Here is a 26,880-nt window from a genome sequence, read left to right on the forward strand (position 1 = left end):
GATCTGAACAACCGTATTCCGATATTGATACCGTTTGAAAGCTTTCACCTGCTGTAACTACAACAGCTTTCCCTTTCCTATAAATGTTCTAGTTTTCTAAATAGAAACCAGGGACCCACCCCCAGAACACCTGCAATTCCGCCTAGTCAGTAAGGTTCCCGCCCACACAAAACACCCTTGACTCCGCCCACAACTCTTTCGTTCTCAAACTAGGTCCTAGTCCCAGAAGGAATCCCGCTAATGCTGGCAGTTATTCTATTACAACATAGGAATCTTGGTAAATTATAACTTTCTAATTTACCCCTATTATTAATTTTTCTTCGTTCTCTTGTTATCTTTATTTGAAAATGCAAGAATGTAAGGTTAGAAGCCGGCCCATATTTGGTTCAGCACCTAGATAGATCTTGCTGATTGGTTTGCTACATTTAGCCATCAATCAGCAAGTGCTACCCACGTCTGAACTAAAAATGGGCCGGCTTTTTAGCTTATATTCCTACTTTTTTAAATAAAGATACTAAGAGAACAAAGAAAAAATGATAATAGGAGTAAATTAGAAAGTTGCTTAAAATGGCATGCTCTATCTGAATCAAGAAAGAAAAAATTTGGGTTTAGTGTCACTTTAAAGTCTCTAAGCAGTTTACATGATTTCTTTTTTCTCACTTAGCGCTTCCTAAATATCTGTAGCGTCTTACTATTATTGTCTTATCGAAATCAATAGGATCTTCAGAACGATAATTTGCACCTTGTTTACACTGCACAAATGATCATTTTACCACTGCCAAACTATGGCCAAAACGTATGTCTCACAAAAGGAGACGGTAAGGCATAAAGATGGGCAAAATAAAATAAAAAAAGTTAGAAAAAATATTATAAACATTGTGGTGCTTGAATGGATCCCTTTGTACAGTGTCTAAGGAAAATAATAATTTACATGTGTAACATTAACCATCCTGAGAAATGTTAAAACATCTTAATATCTCTATATGTGCATTATGGGTGTACTAGGCAAGTGTGCCCAAAGATTGAGAAAACACTGTTTTCTGATTTGGTTTGATTTGATGAGATTTTCATCTGAAGTTAAGAACAGTGCGGGGAATTATAAGTAGTAAGTTGCGCACTGAATATTGTGAAACCACTAAATTATGACTAATACAATATCACCAAAATGTTCCAAACAGAACAAGATTTGTCTTTGCTGAATATTATTCCAATTACTGTAACAAGATGTCAACACAATGTTCTAGTTCTATCTATTGTTATTAAATATTATTATACATGGTGTAAAAAATATAGATATATTTGTATGGGTTATTTAGAATAGTCTGCGGTATGTAAAATACATTTTTATAATTTTTATTAATATTTTTAAAAATGTATATTTAATATTTCAATAAAGCACAATGAATTTAGCAATTCTTCATGTGTGATAACCCGACCGCGTTAGACTTAAAGGGATACTGAACCCAATTTTTTTCTTTCATGATTCAGATAGAGCATGCAATTTTAAGCTACTTTCTATTTTACTCCTATTATTAATTTTTCTTCGTTCTCTTGCTATCTTTATTTAAAAAGCAGGAATGTAATGTATAGGAGCCGGCCTATTTATGGTTGAGAAACTGGGTTATGCTTGCTTATTGGTGGGTAATTGTAAGCCTCCAATAAGCAAGCACTAGCCATGGTGCTGAACCTAAAATGGACTGGCTGCTAAGATTTACATTCCTGCTTTTAAAATAAAGTTAGCAAAAGAATAAAGAAAAATTGATAATAGGAGTAAATTAGAAAGTTGATTAAAATTGCATGCTCTATCTGAATCATGAAAGAAAAAATTGGGGTTCAGTGTCCCTTTAAAACACAAATCGTGTTATGCATATTTTAAATTCCTACGTTCTTCACATAGAATTTTTTTTACTTTTTTATATGAAATATATATATATTATATATATATTTATATATGTGATCTTTTTATTGTTAAATAGATATCTATACCTAAATATCTATAGGAATAGCAATTTATTTGCTATAGATAGATACAGGCATACCTCAGAGATATTGTGGGTTCGGTTCCAGACTACTGCAATAAATTGAGTTCCACTAATGTTGTTTCCCAGTGCATATAAAAGCTATATTTAAACTATACTGTAGTCTGTTAAGTGTGCAATACCATTATGTCTGAACAAAATAATGTACATACCTTAATTAAAAACCATCATCTGAGCTTTGAGTGAGTCATAATCTATTTGCTGGTGGTGTGTATATATAGGTGTGTACATATGTGTACTTGTGTATTTATGTCTTTATATCTGTATTTAAGTTGGAAAAATGGCTCCAATAGACTTGCTAGACACAGGGTTTCCATAAACCTTTAATTTATAAAAAAAAAAAGAGCAATATCTACAAAGCCCAATAAAGCGAAGCACAATAAAACTATATATGCCTATAGAAATATGTATTTACAATACAAATTACATTATCCTGTAAGTAAAGAATATTGAAATATTAAATATACAGTAAACACAAAAATACTTAAATACATCTGTGCACACATCTATACATAAATATAAATATATATGCATACATACACATATTTAGACATATCTATGTATGCAGCACCATACATAGACAGTTAGCGCACCACTCGTATTCTAGCCCTCAATCAGGAGACAGTCATGTTAATTAAAGGACCACTAAACCCAAAATCTTTCTTTCATGATTCAGATAGAGAATAGAAATTTAAACAACATTACAATTTACTTCTATTATTTATTTTGCTTCATTTTTTAGATATCCTTAGTTGAAGAAAAAGCAATGCACATGGTGAGCCAATCACACGAGGCTTCTATGTGCAGCAACCAATCAGCAGCTACTGAGCATATCTAGATATGCTTTTCAGCAAAGAATATCAAGAGAATAAAACAAATTAGATAATAGAAGTAAATTAGAAAGATGTTTAAAATTGCATTCTCTTTCTAAATCATGAAAGAAAAAATGTGGGTCTCATGTCCCTTTAATATGTGAATGAAGAAAGACACAACAGATTGAGTATGAAAAAAACAGTGAGTCCTGCTGCCAAAAACTAAATGTAGCAACATTATTTATTTATATGCTCAGATTATTAGATGCTCAGATAGCAACATTATTTATATCATTCAGTGCAAATGTGGTCTACAATATACAGGTGAGACCTCCAGACCCCTACGTACGCGTATTAGAGAACATATGTGGTCCATAGAAAATTTTACATTAAAAAGAAACAAAGACTTACCGATTGCTAAACATTTTGGTATGTGTAATAATGGGAATCTAAGTCAATTCTCTTATCTTGGAATAGAAAAAGTCAAAAAGAAATGGAGAGGAGGAAATATAAATAATGATCTTTTAAAAAGAGAAAGTAAATGGATTTTTGATCTAAAAACGTTACATCCACTAGGTCTAAATGTCGATTTTGACATTGGCTGTTTCCTAAAAGATTGACCTCCTATTCTATATAATCAGCTAATATACATAGTTTCTATTTTTTAATTTTAAATTATCAATGTATCTTTCTAATGTTATCTGCTGTTCTTCCTCAAGATACACTTTTCTGATTGTCACCAATATATGCATTTTTTATATTTTTTTAAATATATTTTTTACAAATATCTTTTTCTATATATTTTTTACATTCCCTAAATTCATTTTTTATATACATTTTAATTTGACTATCTGAATAAATTATATTTGAATTTTTATAAGTAGTTTTTTTACATTTTCTATATATGGTCATAATAACCTCCATGCGGAATGGATACAACTAAAGTTGTGCTTCATAAATAGAGGCATATATGCACACATGTAATTTGTTCTCTGACATAATATCAATTGTTCTTTGACACAATATATGTTGAAGTATCGAGTGAACTGTGATACATAAAACAGTATGGCTGACAAACTATTTTGGAATACATACGCCCACTGATGCAATTGAGCCAATAGCCTGATTTTATCGGCTATATATGACACACTTATCTATCTGTTGGGAGCTTGAAAAAGACCCGGTTTACGGGTTGAAACGCGTTGCTCTTTTGTGCTCTATTTTTGTCTCTCTCCGGCCTCCGTAGGTGCATCTTTTCCAGCTACCTGTGCAAAGGTGTTTGCATATTCTGCTGGATTGACTTTTGCTGCCCGCTGCGGTTTGGAGTCTTACGCCACGAAAAGGAACTTGCAGGATTCAACCACCGACCTCCGGTCTCCCATTGAAGACATAAATCTTTCTTCAAAGTCTGGGCCATTTGGAAAAATCATCGCATCGAATCTCATACTGGGAAAAACTAAACCTCTCACGTTGTTCTATTATCACATTTTGTGTATCACATTATTGTTTAAATGTATGCTACACTTCAACATTGCGCCTGATCAGCGCCTTTATATGTATAAATATTCTAATATTTTCATTTCACTTATGTAATTAAACATATATTTTATACACTTTTGTTGTTCACACATCTTTGTTGATTCAGTCCGCACTGGGTGTCGTTATTTGCAAGCATATATATACTGCACTATATGGTTTAAAAATCACGTTTTTATTGCCTATTTTAAGCTGTTTTAGCGCCTGTGTTTTTTGAATTTTGTGGTCTCTTTCCAGAGTCCATATATATTCTGTCATGAGCGCTTCCGTTCATCGCCGTGTCGCCGCGGCTCCCGGAACTCCTCTGTGTCTCTGACGTCATGTTGCTTAGCAACATGACGCTTTCTCTCACACCCCTCTGATGACGGTTACGCTCCTGCCCTTTAAATCTCGGCGGGAGATCTGAATCTGGGCCCGTTTGTTTGTTTCCCTGGATTGTGAGTACCATATCAGTTTTATTCTTCTGTGTACCGACTTCTGCCTGCCTGACCAAGCCTCTTGCCTAATCCCTACTTGCTGATATTTGGACATTGACTTCTGCCTGCCTGACCTTGCCTGTAGCTATTACCCTTTTGCTGACACTTGGATGCCGACTTCTGCTTGCCTGACCCTGTCTTTTGCCTATACCTTTTGCTGATATTTGGATGCCGACTTCTGCCTGCCTGACCTTGCTTTGGCCTTTACCTTTAAACCTATTCTTTGTTAAACAAGACCTGCTTAAAGGGACATTTTACTTTTACAAGCTGCAAAAGAGAACTTTGCCTTTCTGTTTGTTATACACCTGCTTAAAAGGGACATTTACTTTTACAAGCTGCAAAAGAGAACTTTGCCTTTCTGTTTGTTATACACCTGCTTAAAAGGGACATTTACTTTTACAAGCTGCAAAAGAGAACTTTGCCTTTCTGTTTGTTATAAACCTGCTTAAAGGGACATTATACTTTTACAAGCTGCAAAAGAGAACTTTTCCTTTGTTTTACAAGCCTGCTAAAGAGGACCTTTTTCAGAAGCTTCAAAGTAAGAGCATTTCCTTTTTGTTCTTTGTACTACTTAAAGGGACGTTTTATCCTTTGTGGCTTTCCTGCATTCTGGAACAATATTCATTTTTGTTATCTTCTAATCTGCTTCCTGAGTGGGTCACGTCCTGGATATTTCTCAGTGTGCTAGCGTGTGCTTTCAATTCACGCTAGCAGTTGGGTTAGATCCCGGATTGATTCCAGAGCGGCTGACATTACAAACGGGCCATAAAAATGGACCCCACTGAATTATCTATGGCCGTGGCTCACCAGGGACAGCTCTTGGGTTCTCATGCCACTCACTTGCAGTCTCTGGACACTAAACTTGATCAAATTACTGCTCTATTACAAAATTTGGTTGCTACCGCACCTCCCAATCCTAATCCCAATCCAAATCCGATTGAGGCATTACCTCCTCCGATTCCTAACAATCAGTCTCAGGTACAACTAAGTCCCAGGATTCCTCTTCCGGATAAATATGATGGGAATCCTGAAGAATGTAGAGGCTTTTTGAATCAATGCCGTCTTCATTTCCGAAATAGCCCTACTCTCTTTGCTACTGCCTCTTCTAGAATCACGTTTCTTATTTCCTTAATGAAAGGAAAAGCCTTGGCTTGGGTGTCACCTTTGCTAGAAAAGAATGATCCTATACTGTTGGATGTTGATACATTTCTATCTACATTCTCAAACGTATTCGATAAACCTGGAAGGTCATCCGCTGCTGAAGCAACTCTCCTGGATTTACGTCAAGGAAATCAACCAGTCTCTCAATATGCAATTGAGTTCCGCACCCTTGCCTCTGAAACCACTTGGAATCAGGGAGCACTCAGAGCCGCTTTCCGTAAAGGACTTTCTGAGCGTCTCAAGGATGAATTGGTGTATCGTGAACTTCCAGAGTCCTTAGAAGCCTTAATAAATCTCTGTATCTGTCTCGACGCCAGGTTTCGTGAACGCCAACAAGAAAAGGATAGAACACAGAGGACTGCCACTCGAACTCCTTTTCGTTTAGCTCCTCGTTTTTCTAGTCCAGTCACTCCAGCCTCTCCTACTACTGATCAGGCTGAACCCATGGAAGTAGGAAGTATAAAATTAACTGAGACTGAACGCTTAAGAAGACGGACTCTTGGCTTATGTCTGTACTGTGGCCTTAAAGGACATTTATTAAGGGATTGTCCTACTAGGCCAGTAAAAGCCAGGGCTTAACTCTAGTCCAGGGAACTGAGTTAAGCCAAAATAGTGGTCATTCCCTATACAAGAAACTCTTTGTTCCAGTAACTCTTCTAATTGGACAAAAGAAGATCTATACCCAAGCCCTAATTGATTCTGGTGCTGGAGGTGTGTTCATTGACTCTACATTTGTTTCTACTCATTCTATACCCTTACTAAAGAAGGAGTATTCCATTTCAGTCTCTACGGTCAGTGGAGATCCTTTGGGTTCTGGATACATTCAGTTTTCTACTCAACCCTTAATCCTCACCGTAGGAATACTTCATTCTGAGACAATTTGTTTCGATGTCATTCCCACTCCGCAATTTCCCATTATCTTGGGATTACCCTGGCTCCAGATTCACAATCCCATTTTTTCTTGGACTTTCGGTGAACTCACTTCCTGGGGATCTACATGCCAGACTAAATGTCTTCAAGAGATTACTAAGTTACCACTCACTATTGCTCTCACAGTTGAAACTCCGGAATCCTTACCTATGCATTACCATGACTTTGTGGATGTCTTCTCCAAAAAAGAAGCGGAACGTCTTCCTCCTCATCGCCCTTTTGATTGTCCCATTGACCTCCTTCCTGGGGCTGCCTATCCTCGAGGCAAAACATATCCACTTTCTAAACCAGAAAACATGGCTCTGGAAGAATATATAAAAGACAATCTGGCTAGAGGATTTATTCGACCCTCCTCTTCCCCTGTAGGGGCTGGTTTCTTTTTTGTGGGAAAAAAGGATGGCGGATTAAGACCCTGTATTGATTATCGTGGATTGAATCAGATTACCATCAAGAACAGTTATCCTCTGCCCCTTATTCCTGAACTTTTTACTTATCTTCAGGGAGCCACCATTTTCACCAAACTCGACCTACGTGGTGCATACAACTTGATCCGTATACGCAAAGGAGATGAGTGGAAGACTGCCTTTAACACTCGATTTGGGCATTATGAATATTTGGTCATGCCCTTTGGGCTATGCAATGCTCCGGCGGTTTTCCAGCATTTTGTAAATGAGATCTTTCGTGATTTTTTGAATATTTTTGTTATCATATACCTGGACGACATCTTAATTTTTTCTCAGAACCACCAAGATCATGTGCACCACGTCAAGAAAGTACTTCAACGTCTAAGAGAATTCCATCTGTTTGCTAAACTGGAGAAATGTTCTTTCCATCAAAAATCCATACCCTTTCTGGGTTATGTAATATCGGCATCTGGATTCGAAATGGACCCTACTAAACTTTCTGCCATTTTGGATTGGCCTAGACCTGATTCTTTGAAGGCTTTACAACGTTTCCTAGGCTTCGCCAATTATTACAGAAAGTTCATCAAGAATTTTGCTACTATTACTTCTCCTCTTACTTCTCTCACAAGAAAAGGACAAAACTGTAAAGTATGGCCGTCTGAGGCTATAGAAGCTTTTGAATCTCTCAAAGAAGCTTTTTCCTCAGCTCCTATCCTTCGTCATCCAAATCCTGAGTTTCAATTTATTCTGGAGGTGGATGCTTCCTCTGTTGCTGCTGGAGCGGTTCTGTCTCAACGAATACCAGAGACTGGAAGGATTCATCCTGTTGCTTTTTTCTCTAAAAAATTCACTCCTTCCGAATTTAACTATGACGTAGGGAATAAAGAGTTGCTTGCCATCAAGATGGCATTGGATGAATGGAGACATTGGCTGGAAGGTACTTCTTTGCCATTTACTATACTTACTGATCATAAGAACCTTCTGTATCTCCAAACAGCCAAACGACTAAATTCCAGGCAAGCACGCTGGTCCTTATTCTTCTCTCGGTTTCACTATAATTTGTCTTACATACCTGGTTCAAAAAATATTAAAGCAGACGCACTTTCCAGACAATTTCAAGATACCCCAGTTCCTGAGTCTGGTACCATTCTCCAACCTCATGAAGTCATTGCCCAGTTAACAACTTCTTGGTTACAAGAATTACAGTCCGCTCAAGAGCGTCTTCCTTTGTCCTGTAAACCTCCCAATGGTTTACTCTTTGTTCCTGAACGCCTTCGTTCCAAGATTTTATTTTGGGCTCATGATAGTCCCCTTTCTGGACATCCTGGCATCAGTATTACCACTCGAAACCTCAAACAACATGTCTGGTGGCCTACACTCTCTCAAGATGTGAAGGATTACGTCTCAGTATGCACACAATGTGCCATGAACAAAACTCCACGCCAACTTCCTTCAGGATTACTCCAACCATTGCCTATACCTCACCAGCCTTGGACTCATGTATCCATGGACTTTATTACCGATCTTCCCTTGTCCACTGGGAACAATACTATCTGGGTGGTGGTCGACAGGTTCACTAAGACGGCTCATTTTGTACCCTTGCCAGGATTACCATCTGCCAAAAGACTCTCTGAACTTTTTATTCTACATATTGTAAGAATCCATGGATTTCCTCTTGATATTGTTTCAGATAGAGGGGTACAATTCGTTTCTCGATTTTGGAGGTCACTTTGTAAACATTTTGGTACTACTATATCTCTCTCTACTTCTCACCACCCACAATCGAATGGTCAGACTGAAAGAGTAAACCAGTGTCTTGAAACATATCTTAGACATTATGTGGATCATTATCATTCTAACTGGACTTCTTACCTTCCTTTGGCTGAATTGGCCCATAATGCCCGGTACAATTCCTCCCTTCAGACTTCTCCTTTTCATGCAGCTTACGGATATCAGCCTAGGACGTTCCCTTTGCATACTTCCTCCACAGAGAATCCTGCTTCTGATCTTACAGCCCGAAGATTAACTCGACATTGGCAGAAGATACATCGTATTCTTTCTGTAACTTCTAGACGTTACAAGTTCTTTTCGGATCTTCGACGGAAAAAGGCTCCCAAATATCGCCCTGGTGATAAAGTTTGGATTTCCTCTCGATTTCTTCGCCTGAAACAACCTTCTAACAAATTGGGACCACGATATGTGGGTCCTTTCCGAATACTGGGTCAGGTATGTTCCACTGCTTATCGGGTAGCTTTACCCAAGTCTCTCAAAGTCCATCCGGTGTTCCATGTTTCTCTTTTAAAACCTGTGATGATTAACAGATATTCTAAGCCTTTTTCTAAACCTCCACCGTTATTGGTGCATGGACATCCTGAGTTTGAGATCAGCCATATTCTAGATTCCAAATTGCGGGGCAAGAAATTGTATTATCTCATTCATTGGAAGGGTTATCCAGTCACGGAACGTTCTTGGGAACCTGCTCATCAAGTAAATGCTCCAATATTGGTCAAGACCTTCCACAAGACTCATCCTGATAGACCTGGTCCTGTCCCCCGGAGGGGCCCTTTAGGAGGGGGTGCTGTCATGAGCGCTTCCGTTCATCGCCGTGTCGCCGCGGCTCCCGGAACTCCTCTGTGTCTCTGACGTCATGTTGCTTAGCAACATGACGCTTTCTCTCACACCCCTCTGATGACGGTTACGCTCCTGCCCTTTAAATCTCGGCGGGAGATCTGAATCTGGGCCCGTTTGTTTGTTTCCCTGGATTGTGAGTACCATATCAGTTTTATTCTTCTGTGTACCGACTTCTGCCTGCCTGACCAAGCCTCTTGCCTAATCCCTACTTGCTGATATTTGGACATTGACTTCTGCCTGCCTGACCTTGCCTGTAGCTATTACCCTTTTGCTGACACTTGGATGCCGACTTCTGCTTGCCTGACCCTGTCTTTTGCCTATACCTTTTGCTGATATTTGGATGCCGACTTCTGCCTGCCTGACCTTGCTTTGGCCTTTACCTTTAAACCTATTCTTTGTTAAACAAGACCTGCTTAAAGGGACATTTTACTTTTACAAGCTGCAAAAGAGAACTTTGCCTTTCTGTTTGTTATACACCTGCTTAAAAGGGACATTTACTTTTACAAGCTGCAAAAGAGAACTTTGCCTTTCTGTTTGTTATACACCTGCTTAAAAGGGACATTTACTTTTACAAGCTGCAAAAGAGAACTTTGCCTTTCTGTTTGTTATAAACCTGCTTAAAGGGACATTATACTTTTACAAGCTGCAAAAGAGAACTTTTCCTTTGTTTTACAAGCCTGCTAAAGAGGACCTTTTTCAGAAGCTTCAAAGTAAGAGCATTTCCTTTTTGTTCTTTGTACTACTTAAAGGGACGTTTTATCCTTTGTGGCTTTCCTGCATTCTGGAACAATATTCATTTTTGTTATCTTCTAATCTGCTTCCTGAGTGGGTCACGTCCTGGATATTTCTCAGTGTGCTAGCGTGTGCTTTCAATTCACGCTAGCAGTTGGGTTAGATCCCGGATTGATTCCAGAGCGGCTGACATATTCTTTCCAAATCACTTTAGCAATTGAGGTTGGGAGTTTCCTCTTTATCATCACAGGTTTAATAGTTTCCTTTTTTTGCGCAGTTAACCCTTTCGTTTTTTGTTTTTTTTTGTCAAAAACTAAAACAAACATGTAAAAAGTGTTTTGTGATGGATTGAAATATCACTGTCAAATTCTCTCAATGCAAAGCATTGGTGAAAATAACACGGTAGAAAGGCATTGAAAAATCACACAATAATCATGGTTTCTAATGTTCTTAATTAGGAAGGGCTTAAATTTAAAAAATAAGTAAATTATTTCATAGGGACAAAAGACTTAAAATTTTCTGGCATTCATTTGGAAGACCAGTATCTGAACATGTTGATTTTTATATATACAGTATATATTTTTTGCATGGAAAAAGGTGATGTAAAAGCTGTTTAAATGTAATGAAATTAATAAAGCTTTAGCGCTTGTGTACTTCCTAATGCTCACTGCTGGGAGGTACTTCCTGTTACTCTTCATTAGTCGATGGATACTTCTTGTGAATGCTCAATCACAACTAGTAGGATGTAGCCATCATCCAATGAGCATTAGTAGGAAGTGCACTGATACTGGTATATGAGCTTAAACATACATTTTAAAATTTTATTTCATATTTTTGAGGAATAAATGGCTATATTTATTTAAATCCTGTTCATTAATATGGATGACAGAAAATGTTTGAGTAAAGTGAATAGAAACGCATCTGTATATGTACTGGAATAAAATGAAGATAAATACATTGTAAGAATATCTACATAGAAATCTATTTCACGTACCAGAGATTTTGTATTTGTCTTTGCAGTGACACCCATATTCACCATCAATCACTTTCCATTCTTCATCCGCTGCACAGGTGAGTGAGTCATTGGCTGAGGCTGGATCTAATCGGATTATAGTAGAGTCAGTAAAAAAAGTACAAAGCAGCCTTCACCCCTAAGAAACTACATAAAATAGAATAGTATTATATAAAAGTCCTGTAAAATGTAGATTAAAATGTTATAGTGATTCTAGACCAGGGGTGGCGAACCTATTGCATGAGTATCACAACATTTACAAAGGGGTAAAGGTACACAGAAATGATTACTCCAAATGACATTTCAGAAAAAATAAAATGGCAGCCATGACTCATCAAGCTGGTATAATGAATAGAATAGCACTCTAGTACTCAAAAAGTTGCACATTGTCTAGGAGATTTTCTTTAATAAAATTCAGCATACACACTGGTTAATACAATGCAATGAAATGACCTCAATCCTTTGGACCACTCCCATCTATGCTGATTGGATACCTGTTTTATTGTTGTGTCTATACAATGTGTATAATATGCATTTGTTTTTAGCTTGAGAAAGGGGCAGGTGCCCCGAAACGTTGCTCGTCCTAATAAAGGTATAGTTCCTTAACCGTGTGCCACCTTTGGTTCTTTTTGTATGCTGCACACTTCTTGCTACTCCATGCCACACAAGTAGCACTATTTACCATGTGTAGCTTCATGGAGAAATCCCTTAGACAACAAACTTATTTATTTTAATGTAAACAGTTCAGGCAGTATGGCCTCCAATTGACTTTATTGCCTCAAGCAGTGAAAACTAACATCTATATAGATAGATAGATAGATAGATAGATAGATAGATAGATAGATAGATAGATAGACAGATGATAGATAGATAGATAGATAGATAGATAGATAGATAGATGGAAAATATCACTATAGATTACTAGTCAGGGGTAAAAAGCTACTAGCCCAGAGGGAAAACATTACTAGTCCACTCAATGTTAAAGATAGGAAAAAATCTCATTTTTTACTCGGCCGCTACAATTTCCTACACGTCCTTGACTAGTGGAGATATTACAGTCCAATGTCCCTTTAACATTTATAAATTGACAAGGAAAATGCCCTAAGATTTTATTGGTAGACAAATACAAGGTTCCAAAAACCAGAAAAGAAAATGCAGGTCTATTATGAAATTAAGAATTGAAGTTTAAGGGAAAATATCTATTAATACCCCACTAATGATCAATTACTATCAGAATATATGGTACATAAGGTTGTACCCTATATACAGATTAACTAACAAATTATGTGGGGGTGCTCCTGTCCTTACTGTAAATATGTAGAAGGGAAAAGAAAGAAAGTGGACATGCAGAGGAGCACTCAGAGAAAGGAGGAACATTAATAATTATACATTTTATAATAGGAAGAGGGAAACCCTAACAGGAAAATAAATAAAACATAACTTGTAATAATCAAGTATTACAGTGTATGTGAAGTGCATTAATACTTAGATTAAAATCTGAGTGGATATGAGTTAGCAACCACGTAGAGCAGCAAAATTATGTTAGAGGTACAGTAATAATAGAGTAGTTGGAAAAATCATAGACCAACTATAGCTTGCCACCTAAGAACCAAAACAAACCAACGGTTAGCTAGAAATAGAGGCGTACCTCTCAACAATTAATGACTAAATAAGGGTGTAGGTTCAGAAGTAGACGGCATAAAAATTACCGCTTATGCTTGCTACTTCTGAACCTACACCCTTATTTAGTCATTAATTGTTGAGAGGTACGCCTCTATTTCTAGCTAACCGTTGGTTTGTTTTGGTTCTTAGGTGGCAAGCTATAGTTGGTCTATGATTTTTCCAACTACTCTATTATTACTGTACCTCTAACATAATTTTGTTGCTCTACGTGGTTGCTAACTCATATCCACTCAGATTTTAATCTAAGTATTAATGCACTTCACATACACTGTTATACTTGATTATTACAAGTTATGTTTAATCTATTTTCCTGTTAGGGTTTTCCTCTTCCTATTATAAAATTTATAATTATTAATTTTCCTCCTTTCTCCGAGTGCTCCTCTGCATGTCCACTTTCTTTCTTTTCCCTTCTACCTATTATGAAATTAAGCTTTCTCATTTTAAAGTTGTGATAAATTTTAAAATATAATCATTACGATGCAACCTAAAAATATTTTTTTTCACAGCCCTTTAAATGTTTTGAAGTAGATTTACCTGTACAATATGATAAACTGCATGTTGGTGTCCCGCTTAACTTGTAGACATGGTATCCTTCAGGGCAGGCTTTAATCTGAACAGTTGTTGACCATAAACAACAGGAGTCACTCCAGTGGGCACAAGCAGTACGGTTGACAATGCCATCAGTAAGTAATGGATGTGAGCCACTTAACCACATTGGTGCAGCTGTATCACAGCTAAATGTAGGTACACAGTATTCAGGCATACGTACTCCTCCACTGCCAATGAAGCGATACCATCCATTTATATAATGGTCACAATTCCAGAGAGATACGTAGATATTGGCTGAACTTCTCCAGGGATCATTAAGTATAGTGTAGTTGGAACATGGATCAGAACAATGGAACGACCCATTAGATTTAATACAGTCAACTCCAAATCCACATACATCTTTTGAACATTCATCAACCTCACAGTAAATCCCATCACCAAAGTAGCCACTGGGACAATAACATAAGTAAGAACCTTCATAATTTTGACATGAAGCTAAAGGGTGACAGTTATTGAGCTCAGAAGTAGAACATTCATCAATATCAACACAAGTATTTCCTGATATTTGTGAGTATCCAGATCGGCACAAGCATTCATATGAACCAAATGTATTTATACAGTCAAAAGAGCAGTTGTTTGACCAGGCGTAGGTACATTCATCAATATCTGTGCAGGTGAAGCCATCTCCTATAAATCCATCTTTGCAGGAACATTCCAAAAAGCCCATTTCTTCTTTGCACGTTGCATTAGGATCGCATTCTGAGCAATTTGCTGTAGCTGGACAAACACAGATACCAAAATAGTAAAAGCTCAGTGGGTTGTAAGTGTTAAATTTAAAACCATATTCAAAAGGACCTACCACTGCAATAAATAAAATGCTCTATTTTGTTGGACCTTTCTTTTTTTAAACACATTCTGACGTGTTTACTCCTGCTTGATTCATACAGTCAAAGTCATGCACCCGCATGCAGCTCCAAACAATAAAACTGTTCAGCCAATCAAGAGTAAGCATATGTATATTGGTTTTAGTCAATAGCTGCACCATTGGTTGAAGCAGCAAAGGGTTTTCATGGGAGTTCAACTTTGACTCTGTGGTAAAATAACTTTCCAAAGTGAAAAAACGCAGTAAAAGGAAATACATTTAAATAATAAAGCAATTTATATTAACACTGATATGTCCCTTTAAAGAGACATTAAACACCCTGAGATTTTTAATCCAGTAGTTAATTTGAAACTGTATCTAACTGACCTAAGTAGAGGAGATGAGATAAGGCAACAGCTTTTTGAGCATAAGGGAACCTAAATTACAATTCATTACTTTCTGAAAACTGAATCTTTATACTTATTTATTTAATACTTTAACAGCTAATAAATTTGTAAAAATACATATGCATATTTTTCTCAGGCTAATCATAGCTTTCAATGCACCATTCCATCTAGAATTTATTTAGGGCCAGATCACAAGTGCTCTATCTAGTAAAACAGACTTTAATTACTACATTTTTGCAAGGTCACTGTAGATCTTGGAACTCAATCTTTAAACTCTAGATTCCTTTCAAGTAAGTGATGTTTTTCCGTAATGGATGCCCAGACTTTTCTTAAAAGGATTTTAATTTAAAAAAAATCCATTATGCAAAGGAAGTTTAATTACATTTTTTGTTTCAAAACAAAGTTGTTCAATGTTAAATTGATATTGAACCTAACAGAAAATTTCACATTTGTGTACAATTTATACTACAGCATCCATTTCTGACTGGTTAAGGAGACTCCCATAAATCTACTGGTAGACATGTTTCCAACAAGCATAAAAAAAATAAAGATGCTACATTGTTTTATTTTAATAAAGGCACACTATTCCTAATTTTAGGGGCAAGTGGGGCACATTTATAAAATTCACCAGAGATCTGATCTTTGGTTAATTTTATGAGCGCTAATTGCTACGGCGAGCTCGCGCTAGCAATAACCAGCCACTTGTAATGGCTGGTTATTTATTGCACGCCTATAAACAGGTGAATTTGCCCATTTGCAGGCGCTGGATAAATTAGCGCTCTACTTGTAATCTAGCCAAATATGTTTTAAAATGTTTCCTTTTTAGTTAAAATAAAATTGTGGCCATAATTTACACTAGCTTTTGCTTTGGTTTTATTACCATGTAGTTATATATTAAAAACACATATTTAATTTAACTTTACTAATTACTAACTTTTTACAGCACACATTTAAATACTGTATATAATTGCATACTGAAACTATTTTTCATTTAATTTTTCAATTTCTTGATAGGGCCGCAACATTATTATTTTATTGACCCGTACATTAAAGGACTTTAAAGTACAATATAATTACATAATCAAGAAATTCATAATAAAATTGCAATGCAATAGACAGCAGATATTTTTTACTAAGCATTTCAATATGTCCTACTATTTCCACACTGTATGATATGTCAGTGATTTGCCAGTCACAGAGTATACACTGTGAACCCTTGCACAAAAAAGATTGTGTGCAATTAGATGATGGAAGTACAATGGTAAATCAATCTGAAATCATAAAAATACAGCTTTTACTTTACTGTCCCTTTAATGTTTTCATTTTGTATACTAGAAAAAATAATTAATAAAGATTGAGAATTCTAAAGCAGTTACTTTATTTGATCATTATTTATTATTTGTATTTTTTAGACTGCTTCTTTAGTTAGATGAGATACTTACAAGATATGTTGATTGCTAAAAAAAAATAAGAGAGAGAGAAAAATAAAATTACAATCAAAATATTACAAATATCATAAACAGCCTAGAAGGTAAAATAATGTATAGTTAATGAAACATGGACTGTGTGTGCCAAGTAATATGTATTAAATTCAAACCTCTGATTATTTCACACAAAATACTGTATCAGACAGAAATCTGTACAAATTAGTTCCTCTCTTTTCATTTTTATTTGAGTTTTAGAGGAAGATTTTTTATTTAACATTAATTGTTCTAAATTTATTAGCAATTAACCATATGTGTTAAAATAGTTTCAGTTTTAACATTTTAACTATGTCATATAATAATAATAATAATAATAATAATAATAATAATAATGAAACTCTATTAAATATTATTGTGAAAATAGAAATGTATTAATGTAAGGTTTCATTAGGAATTAAAAATGCTTCTGCTTTCTTGTAATCTTTATATATTCATCATCTATAATAATTAGATTTTAGAAGATATAGTCATTCTTTTTTATAAATAGCCATAAGAATATTTAACTGTTTCAAAAATGTTTTTACTGGTTTTATCCTGTGAAAGAGGATTGTCCAGATGACTTTTTCTAAACACATTAGCTGGAAACAAATTACTGAAGTGCAAACTTATTTGACCTAATTTGGCTTTTTTCTTAAAAAAAATACACTGTTTTAAAGTTTAAAGGGACAGTACACTGTAAAATTGTTTTTCCATAAATGTATTTTAAATGACTTGTTATACCAACTGCAGAGTATACAATATTTGAGAAATTGCATTTTCGGGTTTATTTGTGTATCTGAAGTAGCTGGTTTTGTGCTTTGAAACCACAGCCTATTACAATGGGTTGAGCTTCAGGTAATATCAGATCTCATTATGTTATCACTTTCATATACACAAACTTGCTTCCTTATCTTATAATTGTCTGGAACACCAAAACTTAATACATAGAGAGAACAATGGAAAATTATAATTTTATTACTTAACTATCATGCCCCCCACTGAGGGTGTAATCTCTTCTGCTGGCTGTGTTTACTTAGGCTTGTCAATAGCCTATACGCCAGTATCAAAACTTTTAGTATAGGTTGGGAAACCACAAGCTAAATCAGCTATTTCAAATGCTGAAATAGGAGTAAAGGAGACACTTGCAGCCAATTTAATACACTCTAGCAGGTAAAAAGGATCATTGGGAATAATTTAAAGTGGAGAAAGTTTTTGGGTGAACTGTCCCTTTAAGCTAAACAGCCTGTTTGACAGATCTCCTAAAATAGTCTTTCAAATTTAAATCTGATTAGTTATTTTTGGATTTGAGGTTTTTGTTTTTAATTATCTTTACATGGTGCAAAGTCAATGCTATTAATTAAAAATAAATGAAATAATATGGACTTATATGAGGCATATTATTTTTAACTGATAAAGTATAAACAATGCACATAACAGACATTGTTTGCTGTGTTAGTATCTCTTACACCATAAAATATAAAATTGTGCCACTTTTATCATTTCTTTTAGCACATACCTGTAAATCCTTCTACTCGAACAGAATGTGGACCTCCAGCATAAATATACATTGTCCAAATTCCTTTGATAGGATTTTTTAAAAGATACATAGAACCCCAAATTTCAGATACAATTTTCTTTAATTCCAGATCGATATCTGCAACAAAAACAAATCAACATAAATTGCTTCAAACAACTAATGAATTGACCAATAATATTTGAGTATTTACAATGTGACCTTTTTAGGGTTAATACATTTCTCCTATCATTTCTTTCTTTTGTTAAAATAATACATCTTTAGGAGTTTGCACCCATTCTTTGACTGAAAATGTTATTTTTAAAAAATGTATTCTAAATATAGTAAATAGTCTCCATTCATTAATATTATTTTAATTCCTTATAGTAAAAGAGGTGGATTAAACAAGCCATACATTAATAAAACAGTATCAGTAAATCAACTTCAGCATTATTCAAGTGTCTATTTGTTGATCAAATTTAAACAAATAAAAAAGGAATCACATATACAAATACAGGTATAACTGTACTAATATAAATTGTTTGAGTGTGATTTTACTGCCCAGCTACTTTCTAAACAAGCGGCCATGTAAGATGGACTAACAGGAGAAACACCATATCTTTTTAAAAAGTCAACTAGTACTAGCGCCCAAAGTAGATGCCTAAATAACTGCCCTCTCCTTATATGTATAGAATATTCTTTTAATATAAAGAAACAAAAAGTTACTTACTGTGAGGACCAACAATCTTCAGGGAATAAATCACACCATCCGTGGTCACTAATAATGATGTGAAGTTATCTGCTACAGGGAAGCTATCGGAATGATTACCAACTGTATATTCCCCTGAAAAGAGTCGTGTTGAGGTATTAGCAGGTCTTGAAAGAGTGAAGTCCAAGTAATGAAACACCTAAAACAAATTAAATAATGATGCTAAGTATATCATAGTGTTGATTTTAACAGTGTACAAAAATACTATCATCCATCTTTATAACAACCCCCCCCCCCGATTCCCAATGCAAATATCACTCCAGCTAACATTTTGTACCTTAAACCAGAATAAAGTAATGTGATATATGTTTTTAAAACCCAAGTCTCTATTTTCCAAGCTCCCGGAAACACAGAAGTGCTGGGTAGTTACACAGGGCTTAAAGAGTTGGATGTGGGGAAAATATCTCAGCTCCCTTAAGGCTTACAAACCCCCACAAGCAAGATATGCTTTTTCAATTTATGTGTATTGGGGGCATAAGTGAAAGCAAAATAACACAAAAAAAATAAAAAAATGTATACATAGATACTCTCATAACATCATACCGACCTGTCAAAATGGCTTAGAGACCTCTTAAGAACCCTTGTTTTAAAGCCCAAAAGTCATTTTTTTTAAATAAAGTTCCCATTTAAGTTTTAATAGCAAAATGATCACTGTGCACACATTTAAGTAAAGGCTCATGGAAGCCCCGATGTGCATATCAAAGTTATATAACTATACCCAAATGCCCTAATTTATATCAGGATAGCCCCTTGTTCTTAGATTTGCATAATCAACAAATGCAAGATAACAAGACAATGCAATAGCACTTAGTCTGAACTTCAAATGAGTAGCAGATTTTTTTATAACAAATTTCAAAGTTATGTATATTTCCAGTCCCCTTGTACCATGTGATAGTAATCAGCCAATCACAAATGCATATACGTATAGTCTGTGAATTCTTGCACATGCTCAGTAGGACCTGGTGACTAAAAAATTGTAAATATAAAAGACTGTGCACATTTTTTTAATGGAAGTAAATTGAAAAGTTGTTTAAAATTAAATGCTGTATCTGAATCATGAAAATTTAATTTAACCTGAATGTCCCTTTAACTATATCTTTTAACTGGTTATTATAATTTTAATGAAAATATACATTTTTAACACATTTTATTGTAGAGTTCTCACATATCAGGATATATACATAAAATAATGGTATAGTTTGAATCGTTTGAGTCGTTGAAAAAATATATGTAATCATTGTTGGTTTCTTACAGAAAAATGACCTATGGTGAGGCTTGAATGTGAGCAGCATCTAAAAACTCCAAACCAGCTCAGAACAAGGGTGGAAATGTCTCAGCACTTAAAGAGTTAAATGTTCCTTGTGGGGATTTTCTCATATAACTTCCTAATTAACAACCAGTGTCTTGGTAAAAACCAATAAAAAAATATATCCAATAAATGTAGCTCAATGAGGGGCACAGTTAATATATCCGTGTAATAAATTAACCGTCTAAATATTCTTGAAGCTTCATTTGATACTTTTCAAGGGGTTGCTCTTCTTCTTCACTTAAACCTTCACTTAAACTTGATTGACTATCTCACGGTGATCTCTCAGCCTGCGTCTAATAGCACAAAAGAGGGCTGCCACTTTTCTGAGTACCTGGTGATTGTATTGGGACAATAAACTTTCATTTCTTGTTTTCATACGCACAATGAAGAGCTTGTTCTGTTTGTTTAGGTAACTTTGTAATTAGCTGAAAATATCATCTGAAGTTCAATCAGAAGCTTAAAAAGTAACAAGTCAAGGTCCATCAAAACTCTTAAAATAAAAAATATGTTTTTCCCTCACTGTCTCAGTCGGTGCTGAGCATCCATAGGAAGAAGAGGTTGAAAATAGTGTCATAGACTTCAATCAAGATAAAAGATATAACAATTTTTTTTTTATTTATTGTAAAAAATTCACTCTATGTGTTTCAAACAAGATTTCTCACCCTAATGAGGCCCCACTGCAGCTTAAAGGGATACTAAACCCCCCAAAAATTATTTCATTTAATTTAGTTAAAAAGCAGGAATGTAAAGCTTAGGAGACAGCCCATTTTTGGTTAAGAGCCTGGGTTACACTTATTTATTGGTGGCTAAATATAGCCACCAATAAGCAAGCGCTATTCAGGGTGCTGAACTTAATATGGGCTGGCTCCTAAGCTTTAAATTCCTGATTTTTAAATAAAGATAGCAAGAGAATGAAGAAAAAATTGATGGGAGTAAATTAGAACGTTGCTTAAAATTGCTGCTCTATCTGAATCATGAAAGAAAAAAAAAATGGGTTTAGTGTCCCTTTAAAGAGTATTTGTCATTATAGCCGACTGTCTTGAATTGTTTCTATATACAGAAACGTTCTCATTTGTGGAAGGCCCAGGTGAGTTTAGACTGTTGGTATTTTACACAGAGGAAGCCAATTGATATTTGATTTTGGTTTATGTTTCTAATGTATCAGCCAAAGTGTAAGGATTCCAGTCCTGCTTTTACCTTTTGCTTCAACTCACCTTCCTCACCTGTACTTAAGGCATCACCACGCCCCAAACAAGTGCTTAGTTTTTGAGTATTGTTTGCTAAAACCAGTGCTCTGTTTCTTATAAGCTACATTCATATCAAGAGAAGATTTACTTTTATTACTTCAACTTTTGGATTACAAATACCAGCTGCAGTTTGGTCTCATTAAGGACTGATAACAACTAGTCTCATTTCATCCTGAAGTTTACTATTCCAAGAAATATTAATATAATTTCAACTCTACGGGCGCGATCCGATATCGATCGCAGTTTGCGGCGCAAGCGAGGGAACCGGCGCCGCCCGCAGTTTCAGCTCGCAACTCGAGCCATCCCATATAGGTCGCCGTCAGATGCTAACGTGCCGTAAGTCTCACAAACCAGCGATGTCCAGAAATCTGCGTAAGTACAAATTTCTGGCGTCGCCAGTGACTTGCGCCACGTTAGAATTTGCCGGCGCCTACAAAACCTGACTAAAGTCTAAAACACCCGCACTGTCTAACACGCCTCCCTAACATAGCCCGCACTGTCTAACCCTCTATCCGCTATCCCCCCTCACTATCCTAACAATAAAAAAGCTATTAACCCCTAAACCGCCGCTCCCGTACCCCGCCGCCAGCTATATTATATCTCTAACCCCCTAAAGTGAGCCCTTAACACCGCCGCCACCTATATTAAAATTATTAACCCCTAATCTAAGCCCCTTAGACCGCCGCCATCTCTATTAAAATGATTAACCCCTAATTTAATCTACCTACCCCGCCGCCAGCTATATTATCTATATTAACCCTAAGTATATTATAGTTAATATAGGTATTACATTATATATATTAACTATATTAACCCTAATTATATTAGGGTTAATATAGTTAATATAGTTACTATAGTATTTATATTAACTATATTAACTCTATCTAACCCTAACACCCCTAACTAAATTCTTATTAAATTAATCTAATTCATTTATAAACTAAAATGTTCCTATTTAAATCTAAATACTTACCTATAAAATAAACCCTAAGATAGCTACAATATAATTAATAATTACATTGTAGCTATGTTAGGGTTAATATTTATTTTACAGGTAAATTGTTAATTATTTTAACTAGGTATAATAGATATTAAATAGTTATTAACTATTTAATATCTACCTAGTTAAAATAATTACCCAATTACCTGTAAAATAAATCCTAACCTAAGTTACAAATACACCTACACTATCAATAAATTAAATAAACTACAAACATCTATCTAAAAATACAATTAAATTAACTAAACTAAATTACAAAAAAAAACAAACACTAAATTACAAAAAATAAAAAAAAGATTACAAGATATTTAAGCTAATTACACCTATTCTAAGCCCCCTAATAAAATAATAAACCCCCAAAATAAAAAAAATTCCCTGTCCTATTCTAAATTCAACAAATTTCAAAGCTCTTTACCTTACCAGCCCTTAAAAGGGCCTTTTGTGGGGCATGCCCCAAAGAATTCAGCTCTTTTGCATACAAGAAATACAATACCCCCCCCCCCATTACAACCCACCACCCACATACCCCTATTCTAAACCCACCCAAACCCCCCTTAAAAAAGCCTAACACTACCCCCCTGAAGATCTCCCTACCTTGTCTTCACCACACCGGGCCGAACTCCTGATCCGATCTGGGCGATGTCTTCCTCCAAGCGGCAAAGAAGAATTCTTCCTCCGGCGACGTCTTCCTCCAAGCGGCAGCAAAGTCTTCATTCTTCCGGCGGCATCTTCAATCTTCTTTCTTCGCTCTGCCGCCGTGGAGCATCCATCCCGGCCGACTGCTGAACTTGGAATGATGTACCTTTAAATGACGTCATCCAAGATGGCGTCCGCCGAATTCCGATTGGCTGATAGGATTCTATCAGCCAATCGGAATTAAGTTAAAAAAATCTGATTGGCTGATTGAATCAGCCAATCAGATTCAAGTTCAATCCGATTGGCTGATCCAATCAGCCAATCAGATTGAGCTTGCATTCTATTGGCTGTTCCGATCAGCCAATAGAATGCGAGCTCAATCTGATTGGCTGATTGGATCAGCCAATCGGATTGAACTTGAATCTGATTGGCTGATTCAATCAGCCAATCAGATTTTTTTAACTTAATTCCGATTGGCTGATAGAATCCTATCAGCCAATCGGAATTCGGCGGACGCCATCTTGGATGACGTCATTTAAAGGTACATCATTCCAAGTTCAGCAGTCGGCCGGGATGGATGCTCCGCGGCGGCGGAGCGAAGAAAGAAGATTGAAGATGCCGCCGGAAGAATGAAGACTTTGCTGCCGCTTGGAGGAAGACGTCGCCGGAGGAAGAATTCTTCTTTGCCGCTTGGAGGAAGACATCGCCCGGATCGGATCAGGAGTTCGGCCCGGTGTGGTGAAGACAAGGTAGGGAGATCTTCAGGGGGGTAGTGTTAGGCTTTTTTAAGGGGGGTTTGGGTGGGTTTAGAATAGGGGTATGTGGGTGGTGGGTTGTAATGGGGGGGGGGGGTATTGTATTTCTTGTATGCAAAAGAGCTGAATTCTTTGGGGCATGCCCCACAAAAGGCCCTTTTAAGGGCTGGTAAGGTAAAGAGCTTTGAAATTTGTTGAATTTAGAATAGGGCAGGGAATTTTTTTTATTTTGGGGGTTTATTATTTTATTAGGGGGCTTAGAATAGGTGTAATTAGCTTAAATATCTTGTAATCTTTTTTTTATTTTTTGTAATTTAGTGTTTGTTTTTTTTTGTAATTTAGTTTAGTTAATTTAATTGTATTTTTAGATAGATGTTAGTAGTTTATTTAATTTATTGATAGTGTAGGTGTATTTGTAACTTAGGTTAGGATTTATTTTACAGGTAATTGGGTAATTATTTTAACTAGGTAGATATTAAATAGTTAATAACTATTTAATATCTATTATACCTAGTTAAAATAATTAACAATTTACCTGTAAAATAAATATTAACCCTAACATAGCTACAATGTAATTATTAATTATATTGTAGCTATCTTAGGGTTTATTTTATAGGTAAGTATTTAGATTTAAATAGGAACATTTTAGTTTATAAATGAATTAGATTAATTTAATATAAATTTAGTTAGGGTTAGATAGAGTTAATATAGTTAATATAAATACTATAGTAACTATATTAACTATATTAACCCTAATATAATTAGGGTTAATATAGTTAATATATATAATGTAATACCTATATTAACTATAATATACTTAGGGTTAATATAGATAATATAGCTGGCGGCGGGGTAGGTAGATTAAATTAGGGGTTAATCATTTTAATAGAGATGGCGGCGGTGTAAGGGGCTTACATTAGGGGTTAATCATTTTTATATAGGTGGCGGCGGTGTAAGGGGTCAGATTAGGGGATAGATAAGGTAGATGGCGGCGGTTTTAGAGGCTCACAGTAGGGGGTTAGTTTATGTAGATGGCGGCGGGGTCCGGGAGCGGCGGTTTAGGGGGTAATAACTTTATTAGGGATTTCGGGGGGGGGGGGGGGGATCGCGGTTGACAGGTAGATAGACATTGCGCATGCGTTAGGTGTTAGGTTTATTTTAGCAGATCGCGGTTGACAGGGAGATAGACATTGCGCATGCGTTAGGTGTTAGGTTTATTTTCTAGCTAGTTTAGGGAGTTACGGGGCTCCAATAGTCAGCGTAAGGCTTCTTACGGCTGCTTTTTGTGGCGAGGTGAAAATGGAGTAAGTTTTCTCCATTTTCGCCACGTAAGTCCTTACGCTGCATATTGGATACCAAACTGCGCGGGTTTGGTATACCTGCCTATGGCCCAAAAAACTGCGGGCGACAGCAGAAATATACGCGCGTAACTTCTAGGTTACGCCGTATATGTGATACCAAATCCGCGCAAATATTGGTGTCGCCGGCTTTTGCGGGCGACGCTTTATATCGGATCGACCCCTACATCTCTACAGGAATTGCTACTTAATTACCAACAGAAGGATTCTACTTACTACCGCTACGGTATTTGTATCACTTCTACTTTACTTTGGAAGCCTAAACTAACGGCTAGTTTCAAATGTCATGTTTTCTCTTGAACATTTCTAAACTGACTTTGTCTCTGAAATACTACTAACATTTGCAAAGTATGTTTCATGATAATGTTATAACCATTCTTTGATTCATTCCCATACCGGACAGTAACGGACTTTCTGTGACGTCACACAGCTTCACATATCTCAGCGTGTCAGACAGCTCCTCGCAACTCAGCGTGTCTCACAGCTCTCAATACACTCACTGGTCTGTGTTCAGATATCCATGCTGCAAACATTATTCAGTGTGCTGTGTCTTGCAGCAGGTCACGCCCCTGTCAGCACCTGCAGTTTGTGAGTTTCATATCTCCCACGCTTCAGTGCTTATTGCAAAGAACTCTACCTCTCTTATATGGGCTTGAACTATACTAAATGACAAAAGTTGTTATTAATACTAATACTTAATTTCAGTCTCTTATTTACTTATATGGTATAACAATAATATTTAACCATACAAAGTCTTACTGCATTTCCTTATAAAAATCACTCTGAGTAAATACAGTCTATGCTGATATAATAGCCTGTACTCCAGTTGTGAAACAAATATAATTTATTTAAACTCTGCAGTTGTGATTCAAATAAGCAAGGAACCTGATATAACAACTAAGCCATATATAATGGATCCAGCAGAGCTTCATCAAATTGTTTATAATTTAACACAAAGAGTTGATCAACTTAGTCAAGCCTTTAGAGAGTTACAATTAGAAAATGAAACTTTAAGAAAAGTCATTAAAGACACTGTCTCTACCAAACAGAGCCTCCCTGACAATCTGTCAGAACCATTTATTGCACCTCCAGATTTTTTCAATGGAGATAGGAATTTATACCGTCAATTTAAAAATGCTTGTCTGCTTAATTTCACCCTTAAACCTAGAACATACCCAAATGATAGGGTTAAGTCCTTACAATGATAAGTTATTTAAGAGGTGAACCTCGCATTTGGGCAGACACTCTCTTTGAGACAAATAATCCAGTTCTCTCATCTTTTTCATCTTTTCTGGATATCATGGATGAATTATACTATGATTCTAACCTACAGTATACTGCTGAGAAAAAGATGAGGAACCTAAAACAAGGTATCAAACCTGTTGAAAGTTACATAACAGAATTCAAGCAATATTCTATTGACTCTCAATGGAACGCCATTGCCCTAAAAAACCAGTTCAGGCTTGGACTCTCTGACGCAGTAAAAGATGAATTAGCCCGAACTGAGTTGCCTGAAACATTGGAAGGCCTTATGAAACTCAGCAGGCAAATTGATAGGAGATTACGTGAAAGAAGATTTGTACGTCAATACCCTGA

The 26,880-nt window shown here is 36.0% G+C and overlaps 1 protein-coding gene across 1 annotated transcript in view; it reads right to left on the bottom strand.

Moving 5' to 3' along the window:
• LOC128641826 (uromodulin-like) overlaps positions 1 to 26,880 on the bottom strand; it is a 76,760-nt gene that overhangs the window by 25,462 nt on the left and 24,418 nt on the right. Inside the window, exons 5-9 of the mRNA XM_053694373.1 lie at positions 18,941 to 19,118; positions 18,214 to 18,351; positions 16,677 to 16,691; positions 13,951 to 14,742; positions 11,716 to 11,820 (exon numbers count right to left, since the gene is read on the bottom strand). Of these exons, the coding sequence (XP_053550348.1) occupies positions 11,716 to 11,820; positions 13,951 to 14,742; positions 16,677 to 16,691; positions 18,214 to 18,351; positions 18,941 to 19,118 (1,228 nt within the window). The remainder of the gene's footprint in view (positions 1 to 11,715; positions 11,821 to 13,950; positions 14,743 to 16,676; positions 16,692 to 18,213; positions 18,352 to 18,940; positions 19,119 to 26,880) is intronic.

Source organism: Bombina bombina, chromosome 11 (assembly GCF_027579735.1).
Source record: "Bombina bombina isolate aBomBom1 chromosome 11, aBomBom1.pri, whole genome shotgun sequence".
In the NCBI taxonomy this organism is placed as follows: Eukaryota; Metazoa; Chordata; class Amphibia; order Anura; family Bombinatoridae; genus Bombina; species Bombina bombina.